Source organism: Tenebrio molitor, chromosome X, assembly GCF_963966145.1.
Source record: "Tenebrio molitor chromosome X, icTenMoli1.1, whole genome shotgun sequence".
Classification (NCBI taxonomy): domain Eukaryota; kingdom Metazoa; phylum Arthropoda; class Insecta; order Coleoptera; family Tenebrionidae; genus Tenebrio; species Tenebrio molitor.
In genome coordinates this window covers 6,762,862-6,780,536 of record NC_091055.1, presented here as the reverse complement: position 1 = coordinate 6,780,536, position 17,675 = coordinate 6,762,862, and the positions used below count along the sequence as shown (strand labels likewise).

The 17,675-nt window shown below is 35.3% G+C and overlaps 1 protein-coding gene across 3 annotated transcripts in view; it reads right to left on the bottom strand.

Annotated features, from left to right (window-relative positions):
- PlexA (plexin A) overlaps nucleotides 1-17,675 on the bottom strand; it is a 62,415-nt gene that overhangs the window by 20,627 nt on the left and 24,113 nt on the right. For all 3 annotated transcript variants that reach the window (XM_069060773.1, XM_069060772.1, XM_069060774.1), the window contains one exon: nucleotides 15,736-15,918. In XM_069060773.1, coding sequence (XP_068916874.1) covers nucleotides 15,736-15,918 — 183 coding nt within the window. The remainder of the gene's footprint in view (nucleotides 1-15,735; nucleotides 15,919-17,675) is intronic.

Sequence of the window (17,675 nt, the reverse complement as noted above, 5' to 3'; positions counted from 1 at the left end):
AAATTCTACGAGCAAATCTTATGTAAACCAAGTATAATTGAAATATGTGGCGTATTTGAAAAGGGGGGCTAACTGTAATCGCGATGTAATCCCAGTCTGATCCTGAGAACTGTAAACAGATGTAGCCGTCCCCATTACAGCTAGCAATTATCACTGCTGGCAACCGTGGACAAGCATGCAAGGGTAGCAACGCCCTTAACTACTTTTTTAAAATATGTGGTCCCAACTTCGGCAAATACAAACCCTCGTAAAAAGTTTCGACGCAAAACTTACGAAGTTCTACCAAAACTGAGCGATTGACTCTAATCAATAAGAGTGCGTGCGGTAATAAAATGTGCCAAGTAGTTATAATAGAATTATTATATCTATAGATAACACGTAAACAGGTCAATTGACCGGAACGTAAAGAAAAAAAATTGTTTCCTTTACGAAAGCTTTTCTTTTAATTTCCCATTTCCCTCTGATTTTCACATCGTCAAGTCGACTTGCTGCAATTCGCACATTTCACCACCTCGAATCGAACGAATTAATAATTGGAATAAACCTGTAAAGGGTGTTTGTTTGTGCTGACGTGAACGCATTGATTTGTGGTTTTTACATTAGTAATTGGGCTACTTAGTCTGTTGTAAAATGCATAAATTCCACGTCCCAAGATTCCTCCCCTCGAGCCGGCTTCTTTATAATTTATGCGATTTCCAAATGTATTCATGTTTTACTTTAGTTGATAAAATCCTTTGTTAAAACTCAAACAACTACTAATAAAAATGTTCCGTGAAAACCGAATATTAATATTTGATTCAGTCGCTTTTATATATTTCATGGATATATCGACGTAAGGCAGTTAACATGATTTTGCCATTTTGCTACAAATAAAATACTCGTTTAAAGCCATTAAATGTGCCAATAAATTCATTTTCACGAAACGAACCAGCGCGTATTTATATTTATATAAAACATCCCCCGTTAAGTCATTCGAGAAATAAAGATGAAGGAATTTTCTAACATCAGTACCAATCGATACAATGGCGTTAAAATTTGCTACAACGAGACTGCTCTTAAGCAAATAAGAATTTTTAGAACTGCACAATTATTTAGGACTCGCTCACTTGGTGTGGACTTTGCACATAAAGTGGACTAGTAAAAGTTTCAGACTTTACAGCTTTACAATATTCTTCCAAATATAGTTAAAATTGTTGAATTTTGAAATAAGAGAAGGAAACAGTGTACTCAACCTTTCAACTGAAATACGCCTTTCCAGAGCTAGTTTCGTCAGAGACTACGACTAAGTTTTTAATTTGGAAAAAACAATAACAATAACATTTTAGCAGCAGTAGCACGTGCTCATTTTATATTCAGTCGTTAAAAGATTAACAAAAATGACGTAAAAAGTAATAATTCATAAATTCCAGTGAATGGTCGAATCCAATCAGTTGGTAATTTACTAACCTATCATTAAATTGCTTCATTTCCGTTTTACTCGCTCTTTTCGTTTTGTTAATTGTCGGCACAAATTTAATATTTTATAATATTACATATTTTGCAGGCAGAGTTGGAGGGTTTTAACACGGTCATGTAAAGAATAAAATTTCTGATCGTCTGATACAGAAAATGTAAATTAGTGAAACCCTTTTTTTACCCCAAATATTACCCTTCATTGAACGAATGCATAATTATAACTAGAACCAGAAAAATATAACGATTTCACTTTACCACAACATTAGAAAAATTGATTAAACTCGGTCGCTTTTGATACACATCAGTAACTAAATTTTCAACTAAAGGTAATCAATTCTACATAATACAAAAACATTTCATTCAGCAGCGAATTTAGCGTCGATAATAATAAGTAGTAAGTAGATTTTTTTAGGAGTGTTGTTGAAGAATATTAAAATCGTTCTGGGACTTTAATATGTATGCGGCGGAACCGTTAAAATTACGTTTAATTGATATGTTGCATGTTATAGTGTCGATAATGGATTTAGTATTTAGTGCAACGTTTATCGAAGCGTCCACCGGTAGCAACGAATAATACGAAAACCCCACTAAATCTTGGCAATTAATAAAATAGCAACCAATAAAATTTAATGAAAATTATTAAAAGATTTTCTTGCTCGTATATTTTTTGCGGAGAGAGTTAAGCACAGTCAAGTGGTTTACGTTCAATTTAAAAGTACCCTCAATCATAAATTTTACCAATCATTAATTTTATACTTTCTTACTCTCGTTCTGGAGGCGGAAAGGCAATGAACGAATCGATCGCCTAATACATTTAATACCACATGAATAAGTAAAGTATGTACAAGTGAGTGGTTTTATCAGTGAAGTTCGTTACATGTTCAAATTTTCGCTGTAGTTTACCCTCTGGAGCTTTCCGTCAGCCGACGCTGAATTTAAATTTAACACAAAGGCTTTACAGTCGTAATTTTAAATTCGATATAACCATCCACAAGAAAAGTGAAGAAAGTTCTGTGTACATACAACACTCGGCGAAAAATGAATCAACACAAAGGGAAAAAAATACTCATAATTTAAGGTGGAATTTCATTCATGAGAGAAAATTGCTAGCAGCGTTGTTTTACACAACAATAACACAAGTGACATCAGTAGGTCACGTTGACAATTTTTTTCCAATGAAATTACCAAGACGAACTTAATTATCTGGATCGTATTTAACTGAAATGAAAACATTTTCGCGATCTGCTCCTGATTAATGTTTTATGATCGAACTGATTTAGCAATAGCGTATAAAAATCTCGGATATCTCCGGAGTCGCGTCGAATAGAGCAAAAATTCCACTACGTTCCGGGACCGAAGCAATACTTTTTTTTTACGATTATATTAAAAATCTATAAAATGAATATGATTCGTATTGAAAAATGAAACAGGAGTACCTACTAATTTTGCGGCATATTAAAAATTCCTCCGGCGCAATATTAAGAGTAGGGAAATATTTTCTCCATTGAAAGTTTTGCTTCTAAATAATAACACGAAGCCGTCCGTGTTCTCTTTTGAAATTTCGATATCGGAAAAATTTCATTTTTGATAAATTACACTGAAGGGCATTAACTGTAGGAGTTACAAGTGTCATAAACTAAAATAAGATAGTTCAGGTAAGGGGTAAGTCGAAAGTTATAATATATGCGCCTTCAGATGCGAATTCCAGGGAGGCGAATATTGTTCTGGTTAGACTGCATCAATTTGTCACCCGACCCCGAATTTATCTAACCTCAATGATGAGGTAAATGCTGTCCTCTCGTTAGCCGAATTTCGCATAGCACGAATTGTAATTTCGGGCATCACTACTAATACACCTTGCACAATCATCAAATTTCTATTTAGCATTTGCGGAACGCATTCGAATTTCTTTATTTCGTTCGTTGATTGGTGTTATTGTGGGTGGTCGTGCGTGAATTAACTCTAATTAATACTATGTGGATCGTGCAGAGTAAAATGAACAAGTAATAGGTTTGTGTGGAGAAAATCGGCGGTATTATTCGACAGCGCTACCTAGCGGCTTCTATTTAGACTGCGCGGCTGTCATTACTTGGTATGCAAGATTGAAGGTTTCATTTGCATTTACAAATTCTGTGCTCTCTTGATTTCGGATCGGGGGTGGTGTGCAGGTTTTTTAAGCCGCCCTAACGAAATTACTCCCGTTTAAAATTAATATTGCGGACGGTGTGCGAGTTTATTTATGTTTCATCGTCTCAAACCACAATTAGTAGTTTCGGACAACTCAATCGGAAACATCGAAAGCCATCTGTGGTGGCTGGACGTGCGATACTGCGGAAAGAGGATGAACGGAAGAAGAAGCCACATAATTGTCGGTCGAGAGAGATGTGTTATGATTATTCGAAAAAACCGTCCCAACTTGGAATTATGTATTCGCCACCAGCGTTTGGCAGCACCGCCTTCTGCATAAACTGCCATTTGACATCGCAGGGGTGCGAAATAATAGACAAGCACAACTGTAGCTGATTCAATTCTTTGGACTGGAGGGCGTACGTCACATCCGCCCCAATGTTTTCCATCTTTTCGGGGAATCAAAGGACACTCTTGTGCGAGGAGTTCGGCTGGTTCACGAGGGTCACTTTCTATTAGGGAAGGTGTACCAGTTTATGTTCGACTTTACTTTTTATATATAAGTTAAGAAATAAATGGAACCATTCACGCCGTCTGAAATTGGAAACAACCCTCGCAAACTTCCTTACGGCACTCATAACGATCCCGCTATTAAAGCACCGTATCTATGAATCTTTATTGCAGAACTCTCATAAGAAATGTTTCTGAAACGCAAACGTACGTTTTTAAAATAAATCCATCGACGGTGAACATGGAGACCAACAAAAACTGCTCCGACATTAATTCGTCGTTTGTTAAAATACACGAACGTCTTAGACCGATCGACGTTTAGGAAGTGTAACTCGTCTCTCCTTATTTCGCTCGAAAATGAAGTGAAGATAAAGCAATAATTATTCCAGTATTATACTGAATTCTTTCGGTGAAACGAACAATTTCCTGCTGTAAATGCGCTATCGGAAACAGCCATTTCTTAAAAGAATTTCATGACAAAAAGGAAAAAAGCGGAAAACCCGATTCGCTTCCAATAAATACAAAAATTTAAATGCACATTGTGGCGGCAAATTTCTCTCATCAATTATATCCCAAAACGATTCTCGAAGACGATTCAACTAGCAAACCAAAAATACGAACTGCATAAACTGTGACACAATATTGTCTGCTGGATTCTGTTTATTTATGTCTTTGGATCATAAAATATTTTACGATTAAACTCCGCATATAGGCGGAATGAAAAAATTTAATTTACTACCACTATTTCTTCGCTTTGATAAATCAAATGCTTAGCGGAATACACTCGTGTTTCAAAAAACCGGATATCCGCCATGTAATAGGATAACAATCTTATTGGTACACATTCGAATCACCCAACAGATTCAAAATTATTTTATATTTGTGCACGGTTGTTGCAATACTCTCGCTCAAACTAACTGAAATCAACTTTATCATTGAAAATGTAAACCTCAATGCAAATTAAATTAACAATCAGGATTTGCCGTATTTGTTGTTCAAAATATATTTCCAACACCGAGAGTGCTTATTTATGGACAGGTTTCATTATATGCGCCAGATAATTAAAATATCTATTTTGAATATTATTGTGTTTATTTGATTTTGACTGTATTTATTATTTAAAAAAAAATGTAATTTGATGTTGATTAGTGCCGGAAAGAATGAACATGAATAAATCGTGTAAATATATTTTTTAAACGTGAGCACGTCGAGTATGTAATTTGAGTTGTGAGTAATACCAGGAGAAAAATCAACAATGTTAGCTATCTTATGGCAGGCTGTCACATATTTAAATGCTTTGCTATCTATGTTTAGTTAGTATTTGACGATGTTCCATCCTAATAAAACGCTTCTCAAGTTCTGAAAGAAAATGAAAAAGTATTTGTCCTGCAATCTATAATCCACTTACGCCTAAACATTACCAAACGTCAAGACCAATTTTTGAGTTTGGAAAACCTTTTAGAAAAATTGCGAACAATTTAATGCCAATATTTGAACGATCACAGTTAAGCCGAAGTTTTGCACTCAATCTAAAAACTAGCTTACGACTTTCACTTTTTCGTGGAAAAAATAAAAAAGCTGTCTCTCTTAGTTAAAACTGTTGCCGAAAATCTAATAACTACGGAAATGCGATAATCAAATTTCACTGTGGAAACAAAGGCGGTTGGCGGTTTTCTTGAAACTCTCAAAAGGGAAACACACCAAATAAAAAAAAATCTAAATCTACATTTCTCCTACAATTTAAATCCCCACAGTCGTCCAAGGAATTTAAAACATAATTTGCTTTGCCCAATCGAAACTTGCGAGTTAAACAAATTAAGTTACAACAAAGACGTGCCACACACATCTAAAAATCAATTCCGACACGATCGATTTTACAGGCAGGAGATGCAACTCTGAAACGGTCTCTGCACGACAGAGCTTCACTAAGACGTGGCACGATTAATTCACCACTTCCAATAAAGCCTTTCTTTAAAAACTCTTCTGTCATTTCCAATTAAAACTGAAGTGAATAATTGCCACCATAAGATCAAATTCATATTTTATTCTCGCAACATACGCTCAGTTTGTTTTTAATTAAAAAGTAATCTGCTTTAAATCCCTAAGCATATTTATTTTATATATAAAATTATAATTATTTTTTGTATCTTACGCACACGATGGTTAATTCATTTACATTATGTGGGATCTTATTTACTCTTGTATCGTGTAAAAGATGTTTTTCGGAATCCAGCAGCGTAGGTAGTAAGAGAAGTGTACTTATGCACATCTAAGAACCAATTTATCACAATCAGAACTGACACGGGATAACATCTGGGATCATTGTGGTAATCTTACACAGCTTAGCTTATACCAAAGTTTGGCACTTTTTAAATTCCTCTCAATGTGATTCTTCCCCACATCATTGTAAAAGTATATTCGTTGAGCAGCGCTACAGTATCTACTAGTGAAACATTTGCCATTTTAAAAAACAAAATATTACTTCCGTATGAAAGCATAAAAATTAAAACACTAATTCACCTGTGCATAAGCTAATAGGATGGTATTCATGATGTTCACTGTAGTAGAATGATATTCAATTTTAACATTTTATTTGTTCGTTTATAATAAATGCACTTAATTCTCTTTCATTATATGGCTTTTATTAAAATACATGTCATTCGCTAAAGAGGGATTTCAAAGGGATTTATTCTCTCATACACTAATATGGATGTTGCTATCAAGCAATAATTAATTGGATGCACGAAAAAGAATTCAAATATTATACACATGTTAATTCCGATAGTGCTGTAACAAAAACTAGGAATTTGCTAATATTTATTTACATTAGAGTACGGTAGGTTATATTACAGCGCAAAAACTAGGTTTCAGACACGATGGCGAAGCCAAGTGCCTGATTAGGTTGAGCGCTGTAAAATACTTACCGTACGACATTTGTACCGACTGATTCAAGTTTTTTAATCGATTTAAAATTCTCAAAAAATGCAGGAACGATTATGTATCGCTGTAGAATATTCTGTAAAAATTTCAATTTCAATGGAACAGGTAAATATTTCATTTTAATTCAATAATTACTACATAAATTTACATAATTTTTCAATGAGAGTCCTTTCAAACATTTAGGAAAAATTTGGTGTCATGGAAATCATGAAAACAACACCGGTTTTTGAAATAAATGTAATTTGATATTAAAGTGCAAAATTTAGCTATGATTTATTATTAAATTGGGCGGTCACTTCCACAAAAGACGTTGACGTGGGTTGTTTATGGTACCCTTTAGGGACTTAAGAACTACTAGAAAAGTCCTCAACAGATGTCTACCAACAATGAGGTATTTATTTATGACACTGTAGTTGTAAATCTTGGTCATTTTTCGCTGTTAATGTTAAAATTGGAATACATAATTCAAAAACTAATAATTTTCTTTTGATACGAATTTCATAAATGTGTTGTTTGAATTAATTGTGAATTACGAGGGTGTACGAAAAAATTTTTTTTGCTCAAAATCAATGATTTTTATTTTATAGCTCTGAATGAAGTGATACCGGAAAATTGATTGCACAGATTTGAAGCCTTATATCAAGGGAATGTAACCCTAACGTTTCCTAATTTTCATTAATGTTTTAATAGGGTTTATCGTGCGGACGGTAAAACTTGAATCACCTTGTACATACTGTATTAGACTTTTCGGCTGATCAAACGTTTTATTTTGCATTTTTGCCGTAGAGGGATAATTTTTGCAGATTTTTATGAAATAACAAATGTCAGACTTCTTGACATACAGAGCTGCCAACCCGATATTTCTATTTTCCCTATTTCATCATGATTATACGTACTAGTCAATAAAAATTAAAGAAAACTATTTGATTAATAATACGTGTAAATATGTTTTTTTACACTAAATTCGAGTATCGTATGAACACTTTAATTTTAAAGTAACTGTAAAAAGAGAAAATTAACGATGCGTGCTACCGATGTTGTAAATATCCCCCAGAAATTTACAACATCGGTAGGGAAATTGCAGCTACCTTAACCTAAAGTGTGTGTTTACCAGTTAGGTAAGTCGAAAACAAATTTCGGGTCACATCATGCTAAAAAAAAATCAATCCGTTTAAAAAAAATATTATTAACGTGTTTGTTAATTTCAGAGTAAATAAAAATAACATAGAGTGTAGTAGCATAACTATTCCAGTTAACGCATTACAATAATTACTACTGGCACAGTAATTCCAGTAATTTAAGCTTGCATAAAGAATACGCAAATTAGGTTTACAAATCGTGTAACTGTATATTTTAAGATTTCACACAATAGTGTAGTAACATTCTAATTGCAAGGATGTGATATTTTTAATGAATTTTTGGAAAAAGTGATGGCGCGTTCGCAGACACGCCCATAATATTCCAGAAGTTCTAATACAATAAACTTTATTATGTGAAAATTATATCTTTGTTGGAATACTGAGGGCTGTAGATGCTTCCGAGTGCTGTATCCGGTAGACAATATGATAGCGGGTGGGTAGCTCGTTGTGCCCTGTTGATATATGCCCTTAAACTTCCAAATTCCACCACAGTGAGTGTCTTGACTCTTTATAATTACAAGATTGGATATCTGCGTAACTTTGGGCCTTAAACCGGGTCCCGCTCTTCGTTTAGTTTTATTGTATAAGTTAAGCCTCCCGATAAGAAAAAAGAAAATTACATTACGCGAATTTATTATTTCCGTTCTTGTTCTATGAGTTTACCATAAAACGAAATAGCCTGTAAAAATGTTCGTCCTAAGCGCACCTCCCGCTCGCACAATGGACGAACTGTTAATAATATTTTATCGAGCTTTCGAAAGTATTATAATTGACAAAATTCAACACTCGCTGATAAAACTATGGAACGAGTAAGTTGAAATTGAGTCGTTAATTTTATGTGTGTACACATTACCACAATATGAATACTTTTTATTCAGAAAAAAAAAAACAAAACTCTAGCGTTTGTATTCTTAGTGCAGATAGACAGACAGTGTTGACTTTTTGCGAATCTACTTTGTTAAGGTAGCTTTGTGTAAACATCTTTGCAGCTTTATAATTATCAGCTTAAGCTCCAAGCTCAAGTTATCTAAATAGATATCTGGAATAGAATATCTATTGCACGACTGGATGGTTATCGTGAGAGCATAAAGGTCCACGCACACTGACGCGAAATATTTACATGGCGGGATACCAAGCGGGAAACAGGATCAGGTCTGCGTTGTGTGATATCCTGCCGTGCAATTACACATCGTGGCGGTGTCCTTTCGTATTCTGTCGGTACGCAGGGACTTTTAACCAACCCCGAAAAAAGCGTTTGCGTATTTATCAGTTTTGAATAACGGTTATTTAAATAAAGTAGTCTCGTATGTTAAGTACGTTGCCGTTTCAGCAACATAAAAGATTGATTTTATCTTATCGGCGCACGTGCGCCTTTCAGGATTAAACTTTAATAAAAAGATGGAGTAGTGGAGATTAACTGGCATAATATGTATCTCCGTCAAGTTCCGCGTTAACATTCTCTTAGGTGTTTCGCTGGCCATCGATATTACTTTGTTTCGATTAATGTGACATTGTTAGTTGGGGTCCGGTCCCTTTACTTTCAAGTTTTCCCCCGGAGTTTTATACGCCACAAAGGGATAGAGGAAGGGGCGATAGAGCTCATACCACGTAACGTAAGGATAGGGTAGTTCCAAAGCCAGTCGACCGTTTACAAAAATATATAGACTTTTTATGTTGCAGAGATTCATTACAATTCCGTTCCGTTTTTATTTCAATTGGACTTTTTCATCGTTGTTTTATTTAATTCAGATTGAGCCGCTGAAAATACCCATTCATCCCAGAAAAACCCGACCAACTGAAATAAATCCTTTACTAATAACCAATATCATGGAACAGATATTTGCCAAGGCATCCACCTTCAAAGGGCAAAGATGGAATGTTGCAGAGATGAAACCATAGATTCGCATTAGCGCAACCTTCATCATTTAACATATTGAATATTTAAATCGCACTATATTAATAATTTCTGATCACGTATCCAGAATCCAATAAATTACGTTGAAAATCAATGGGAAGTCGAAACCGGCGATCTTCCAACCCAAGGCGCATTTATTATGAACCACTCGACAGCCAGCGCTGTAACATTTGCTAAAAATCAATAGAATTCAACCATCTTTCAATTAAAAATTGTGCGGATAAATGCGAGCTGGTCAGGTGATAATCGACAGCATTCAGGCAGGCCGTCGCGCCACCTACCAGTTCTGTGATAAAACTTGACGCTGCGCCGTCTCATCTGATAATTAAAATTTTATCCGGGTCCCCTGATTCATGATTCACGACGTCGGAATGGTTTTTAAATGGCAACAATTTTTTATAGTTGTCGGAAAATTTACGAACGATAATGTCAACGCTTGTTTGCCCCCCCTCATTATTTGTTCATTTTGGTTAAAACAAAAAGAAAAAATGATGATAAATATTTTGTACTGATGTTGAGTCTGAGTAACGAACAGGAGCCACAACATGCATTGTTTATTTAGCGGCATTCACGCAGATAATCCTATTTATAAGTTAATTTATCAGAGAAAAAAAACCGAAATGCGCGTCCAGGCCGGAACTTCTGAAATTGTTCGGCTGAACTAGATAGATTTTGACTGTTGCCGCAGATAATAATTATATCATCTACCCTATTGAGTTTGAATAACAATATTAGTCAAAGTTCCCTTGTTAGTCGAACATAGACCTTGTTGTTTGGGAAGCTGGAAATAGAGATACACAGAACAATTGAAATTTTACAATGCGACATCTTGCGCTGAGAGACACCGACTGATGACAATTGGTCGACTGATTGATGAATAAATTTTAAATTCACCACCCATACAGAGAACGACGAGTGAATCAAAACTTGTTCGGTTATTAATATGTCTATTTTTCCGCAGATTTAGGTTTTGTATACATATTTGATTTGTTAGCTGCGCCAGGCATTTTCAACATTCTCAATTTGACGAATATTTATTTCAACGACCTCTCAATTATTTCGTCAGAATTCCAGTAATTCATTTTAACTAACTTTCCAATTTACCATATTTGAAAAACAATACAACGTCAAATAATGAGACTTGTTTAACGGCAGATGCGTAAAAAATTATTCATTAATTTCAAATTTTATAATTAATCTATTTACAATTCAAAACATACATACATCAACGGTTTTGTAAAAAAAATCCAATATTCACGTGCCCTAGATTACAATTTTTTACGTGCGTTTGTACAACAAAGAGTAAATAAAAACGGTTTAAAACAAAATTTAATTCGGTGTAAAAAATGCTCACGGCTTATTTAACATAATTTAGTAACTGAAGTCTCTATTTTTCACCACATTTTTGTAATCTCTTCTCCATACAAACAAAAGAGTAAATTTTGTCATTCTGGCATTTCCATTTATTTTGAAATAAAGTTATAAATAATAAATAAAAGCGCAAATCCATACTGCTTTTCTATATTAAAGCGCAAATCCATACTGCTTTTCTATATTAACTTTTAAATTGAATTATAGATACTAATACCAATAACTATACGTCAACATCGTATTTTAATTATTATCTTTGTTCGAAACAATGTCGTGCTTCTTGCATGTAAAAATGTCTTAAAATTAAAACAAAAGACTTTTTCTACTTCGGTGTCACAAAGAGCATTAAGAGATTAAGGGGGTAGATTATTATTGCAACAACATTTGGGAGACAATTTGAAATTTAATTTTCAATGAAATTGAAATTCGTCAATACCAACCCAATTCCATTAAAATAAAAGTCACTAGATAATTGTTTTATATTAAAAAAAAATTAAATTAATGAAGCCGAAGTAGAAAAAATAGCATGTTACACTCGTTTGACAAGACAGGTTGTCGAACTCGGTTCCTCACTGCGTTCGTCGTGCTCTAAACCCGCTCGTTTACATTATTACTAAAAATGAAAGACTGATAATAATGAACATCGAACTGGATTTTCTATTTACCGGTTTATTTGTTAAACATATAGCTTAAAATTTTCAAGTGTCTATACGTCAATAAATAGATAAATACACTTCACATGCGTTAACATTTTAAAGTGAAAAAATTTGAATACGCAATCGATGAAAATGCTTGTAGTATGCAAAAAATATTTCGTTACGAATTAAACTTTGAATTTGCAACAGAATGTATCCACAATTATCTTTAAAATTTTGACGAGTCAATAACGAATCAATATCTACAAAATAAATAACGAAAAAAAATTCATTGAAAATGGTTGTTATTTATATGTGATCGATCATCGAAACAATTACATATCTGAATTTGAGATTATCAGTTAAAAATTAGCTTGAAAGTTTAGTTCAAGTATTCGAATTTGTTACAACGAAAGCTGTAGATTTTCAACGATCACATTTTTCGTTTACTTAACGCTTTGCGTCCGAAATTTAATAGAAAATAAGTAAACCCGTCGATGTTTTCACCAAGGATATTTAACGAATAAAATGATGATCATACAGATGGTACACAGAAAAATGTAAAACACGTCAGCTGGTAATTAATATCTTACGATACGTATCTTTGACATATCTTGAACATAATTTGCATGTGTATCAGAAAAAAAATATTTACCATAATTTAATGTTTCAAATATGGCTGTCTATTTTGCAGAAACAAAGAGTTTCACTTGAATAATTAACCTCTATCCACGTTGGGTAAATTACTGTCCATATGTCATAAGTTTTTTTTCTTTCTTGATGTGTTCCCCGGAAAATTGAAGCATGAACGACTGATGCGGAACCTAACATGAAGTATCCTTTCATTCCGTCGGTGTTAGGGCGTCATTCAAGTGAAAATCGAAAAGAGAAATTCCTCAAGTTCCATTCCAATATAACTCCTGTTTATTTGTAATCAAAACAGAAAAACGTATCGGAAAATTGAGAATCTTCTAGTTTAAGAAGTGTAACTGTGCACTTTCGTGTTGTTCTGTAAATTAAACGATGAGAACACACGAGGGGTACCAGATTTCCACAGATATTTTCTAATACAATTCGGCACTTCACAAAAAATTGCAGGTGCAAATTTCGATCGATTGGAAGGTGACAATCGTTAAATATTGACATAATAAACAAATATTTGAATACGATTGAATAAAAGAACGAAAACAATTACCGATTGTCTTGGCGATCGAAGGCGACAGGGCGAGTTTTGTAAGAACGGAAAAAAACTACATCTGTCGATTGCGATTACAGTTAAAAAACAGAATACAATCAACATTTTTTAAATAGAAGAAGAGAATATTCTCTTTATGGCTTCCATACAACATACATGCGGAAAATTCTGTTGAAATTCCAGAGCCGGCGTACTAGTTCGTGAACATTATGTTGCATGGATGTTGCAGGTTGTGTCAACAATTGTACACGTGTTTGTATTTATAAGCAGAGTATATTATTATAGTGCCGGATGATCGATACAGGAAATTGTTTGAAACAAAGCCACACCGAACACTTCAAACACTCTGCAAATACATATTTTTTAGGTGGTTACGTCAAATGCGTGTCCGATAAGTTTGTTTATTGTTTGTCAACTGGAGCATCTGATAGTTTGTTCGAATTTATGAATTTTAATTCGATTACGTGGCACAAAAATGAGATTTGTTGAAAGTGCGTCCGTTGCAGTTTGTGTATTCAAGATCGGTGCATTCTCCGATATTGATTGTGTATTTATTACGAGCTGGGTGATCGATCGTAAATTATACGTATGAAAGTGTGACTCGTTTTTAAATGCAATAATTCCAATGATAAATAACATGATATTTTCATTATTAACGCAAAAACCTTCGTCTAATATTCATAGTTACCTCTGAATTTTTCATCGCAGACGTCTGACCTCTGAACCTCTGAAAAAACTTCCTCGATGTCACACGAAGACAGACCTGCGACTCGTTACGATTTTTCCGTAATACATTTTGTGCATGTCGAAATATCGAGCGACACTCCTATTTGCAAATCAAACGAAAGTTTTATTTGAATTTGAAGCGATTAAAATTTATTGGGAAAAAATGAAAAAGGACCGGGTTATTTTCGACATTTTTTAGAGACCCATTCGGATATTTGTGGGGGTGAAGCATCCGAAATGAAGTTGTCGGTGAATTCGAGGGTCGGTTTAAGTGTGGCCGCGTTCAATTTTTAAACAGATTTTGTGCAACCAAGCTGGCTCTTTTAAAACTTTCATAAATAAAGGAGAAGGGAAATTTATTGAATCATCAATATCACGAAGTGCACCAGTTTATACGTGCGAATAAAATACTGCAACCAGCGTCGTATCTGAACACGTTCCATATGGATACGTAAAAATGTACTCGACAAAAATTTACCGGCTGGTCGGAAGTTCATACGGCTCTTAAATCAATTAAAATAAACTATTTGATGGAGTCGAATCAGAAGTTGGTTTAAAGAGCTTTCCGAAACATCTGCATTATCACAAAGCGTTTGTATTAAAGCGGTTGTTTCAGGGAATTCTTATTTACAAGTTGTATGGAAACGTCGTTATCTACTAAAAACGTTCCTCGAATGAAATTCGATGAGATACCGAATTATTATCAACGTCAAGAAGTCATACGTATTTTTAGAGTCGTGTCATAAGGCTAATTTGCGGTAGAAAATACAAAGTGATTCAGAACAGTTCGGATTTAAAACGAGAAGCCAGTGTAATAAAGGCCGAAATAGAAAAAGGGATGCTTTGTTTAAGACAGTGTAATTAACGATAATCATTGTTTGAACTAAGTCGCAACAGAGTTAATTAAAATATATACCGTTAACCATTTTGGCGCTGCGAGGTAATTATTTTATATCAAGATCGAGGAATTCTGCGTAGATTTCAGCAGGAATTATAAAAAGTCTATTTGTGGCTGTGAAACGCCAACAGGCTGAATGTCATGTTGTGGCGGCGTGAAAGGTGAAATTGATATAATTCGTAAAACTATATTTACTGAAGAGTTTTGCATTATTAACAAACGAACAATGAACGAAGCGCACCAAACAATCGACTTGCTTCCAGTCCCAGTCCACGCTATTGAATTTGTTATCGAAAATCGAAATCATCAATGGCATAAATTATGCGTAGTGATGTTTTAATGGCAAATATTTGGTAACATTTAACAGAGTTTATCGCTTGTTTTATATTTTATTTAACATGAATAAGTGGTGGCAAATCCGGCCATGGGTGTTGTGTAAATGGAATAAATTAAATGATCTCGCTACTGCGACAAAACCGGAAAAAATATTTACAGAATATATTTTTTCGCGATTACGGCGTACGTGTTTGCACAAATTCGAAACGGCCGTCCGACGCGTTAAAATCGTCCGGTGTGATATTTAAAAGAAAGCGATTCTGACAAATGACCGGCGAAAAAATCTATCTTGCATTTCCTGGGGGCACTTGACGGTTCACGAATGGGCTTTTAGTTTATTTATTGGATCAGGGGCAATTCGGGATTCGTCGAGGAACAGTAGGTAATTCACGATATGACGTCAGCTGGCAATTCCGGAGGAGAGAAATAGAATAAGCGGCATTCGAGGGGCATCAAGATCTTTAAGGGAATAGAACATGGCAACTAACCTTTTTGAGATGTCCCGTGGCGGTCCCTATGAAGACTACGGTGAAATCACCTGTGGAGGTGGCGGCGACTGCCGTCAACCTCGTGCCAAAGAGGAGCACCGGAACAGCGGAGATGGGTTGTTCTCCTCCCAAAGGCGTGTTCACATCTAACCCACAGAAGTCCTCTCCGATGGTTTGCAATTTCTGGAAACAAACATACAGTCACGACTGAGAAAACCCAAGAGGATCGCACTGACATCTAAGTTACTGACACGGCAGACTCGAAGCTTTTTAAACATTAACGAAATTCAGTAAACACTTAACCGTACCCGAGAAACAATTATTCTTACTTACAATTTTCTCTTTCTACTTAACCTCCATCGATCAATAAATGTCAATAAACCATGGAAATCTATTAATTTACGATACACACTCTCAACCCCTAATATACCCCGCACGAACTTGTTACATACTTCTTTCACGTTTTCTAACAATGGACCATTTCGGAAACACGACGACGCGTCTCGAGTAACGTCTCGTTTTCACTTTGAAAATTTGAAAAAAACCTTTCAGCCACGAAGTTATTTCGTATGTTAGATTTTCTTTCTGTACAATAGTTGTTTGTCTCACACGGTCAGAAACTGCACGTTTGCGAGCACGACCACGGTTTGCAGTACGAGGCGTAGCCGAGTCTTCCAAGCACGAATGCTCGCAAAATAGTTTCTGGACGCGTGATATACAAGATTTATGCGCCGACTTTTCAATATATTAAATAGAACATTTATTAATTGTAAATTTTGTGGTTATGTTTGATAGATGTCAAGTTGGCTAACTTTATATATTTAGTTATGTACCACTTACTACGTTATGTATATCACGTATACGTTTCTGAGCCCGATGCCGCTAAGCCATAAAACCACCGAAGCGCTGACAGATTCCAGTGCTTCCAAAACACCTCATGAATAATTAATTATAAGCAGCGTAGGCCATTCTACTGGTATTAAAATGTTACAATTCAACTTTTTGGATTTCCTGCTCTAAAGTAAAGTACTATCCATTACCTGGCATCTTCCAAACATCATGTTTTCTCACTCTTACCCCGCACACAGCTTTCAGAACGAGGATGGCCAATTTGTTAATGTAAGCCGAACGCAAGTATCTTCCCGACGAAAGAAATTGGCATGTGCGTGTGTTAAGCCGTGATTATTATTGATTTATGACAACCCGGTTTTACGACTTACCGGCATCGAACTCAGAAACGGACTATATAAAGTTGCTTTGTTTCTGGACTGTGAGCAGCCATGGAAAACTCTATGTTTCCAGACGGAGGCGCGTAAAAGCTATGTTAATTGTTGCAAGATTTTAACTTCCGACCAGGAGAACCGAAATACGATTCAAAATTGCGATAATCTGCAAAATGACGTCTTTTGGCTAGGTTCAAGTGGTAGATAGAGTCTCCGGTCAAGAATAATGTTCTGAAATGGCAACGAGCCTCAGCCATGCCGTGATGCGAGTTGAGAATCGTGAGAATCCATGCGTTTGTACAGCCGCTAGACCTCGGACAACGGGATCAGGCATCTAATATCACCTGTACTGACATAAGTAAACAGATGTACCAACGATTACAATTAATCAGCTGGAAAGGTTAAGTATGGCTGCGCCGTGCAGAATACCATTCCAAACGCCATCTGCCAGGGAAATTCTTCGAAACGGCATCAACGGTCAAAAATGGAGGTCGCGGCTGCGGTGATTCTGCTCCAAATGTGTGAAAATTGGCGTAAACCGAGATTCCCAATTTCGTGTCGAATTAAATGTGTGTTGGAGTGACAAACGTGTTAAATTCAATTTGAGGATTAACATGTCTGTATAAAAATAAAGGTGGGACTACGCAGTTGCAGCGTTGCGACGGAGGCAGACGTGTTTCTCGTTGAATAATAACCGAGCCTCTTGTGTAATATGAT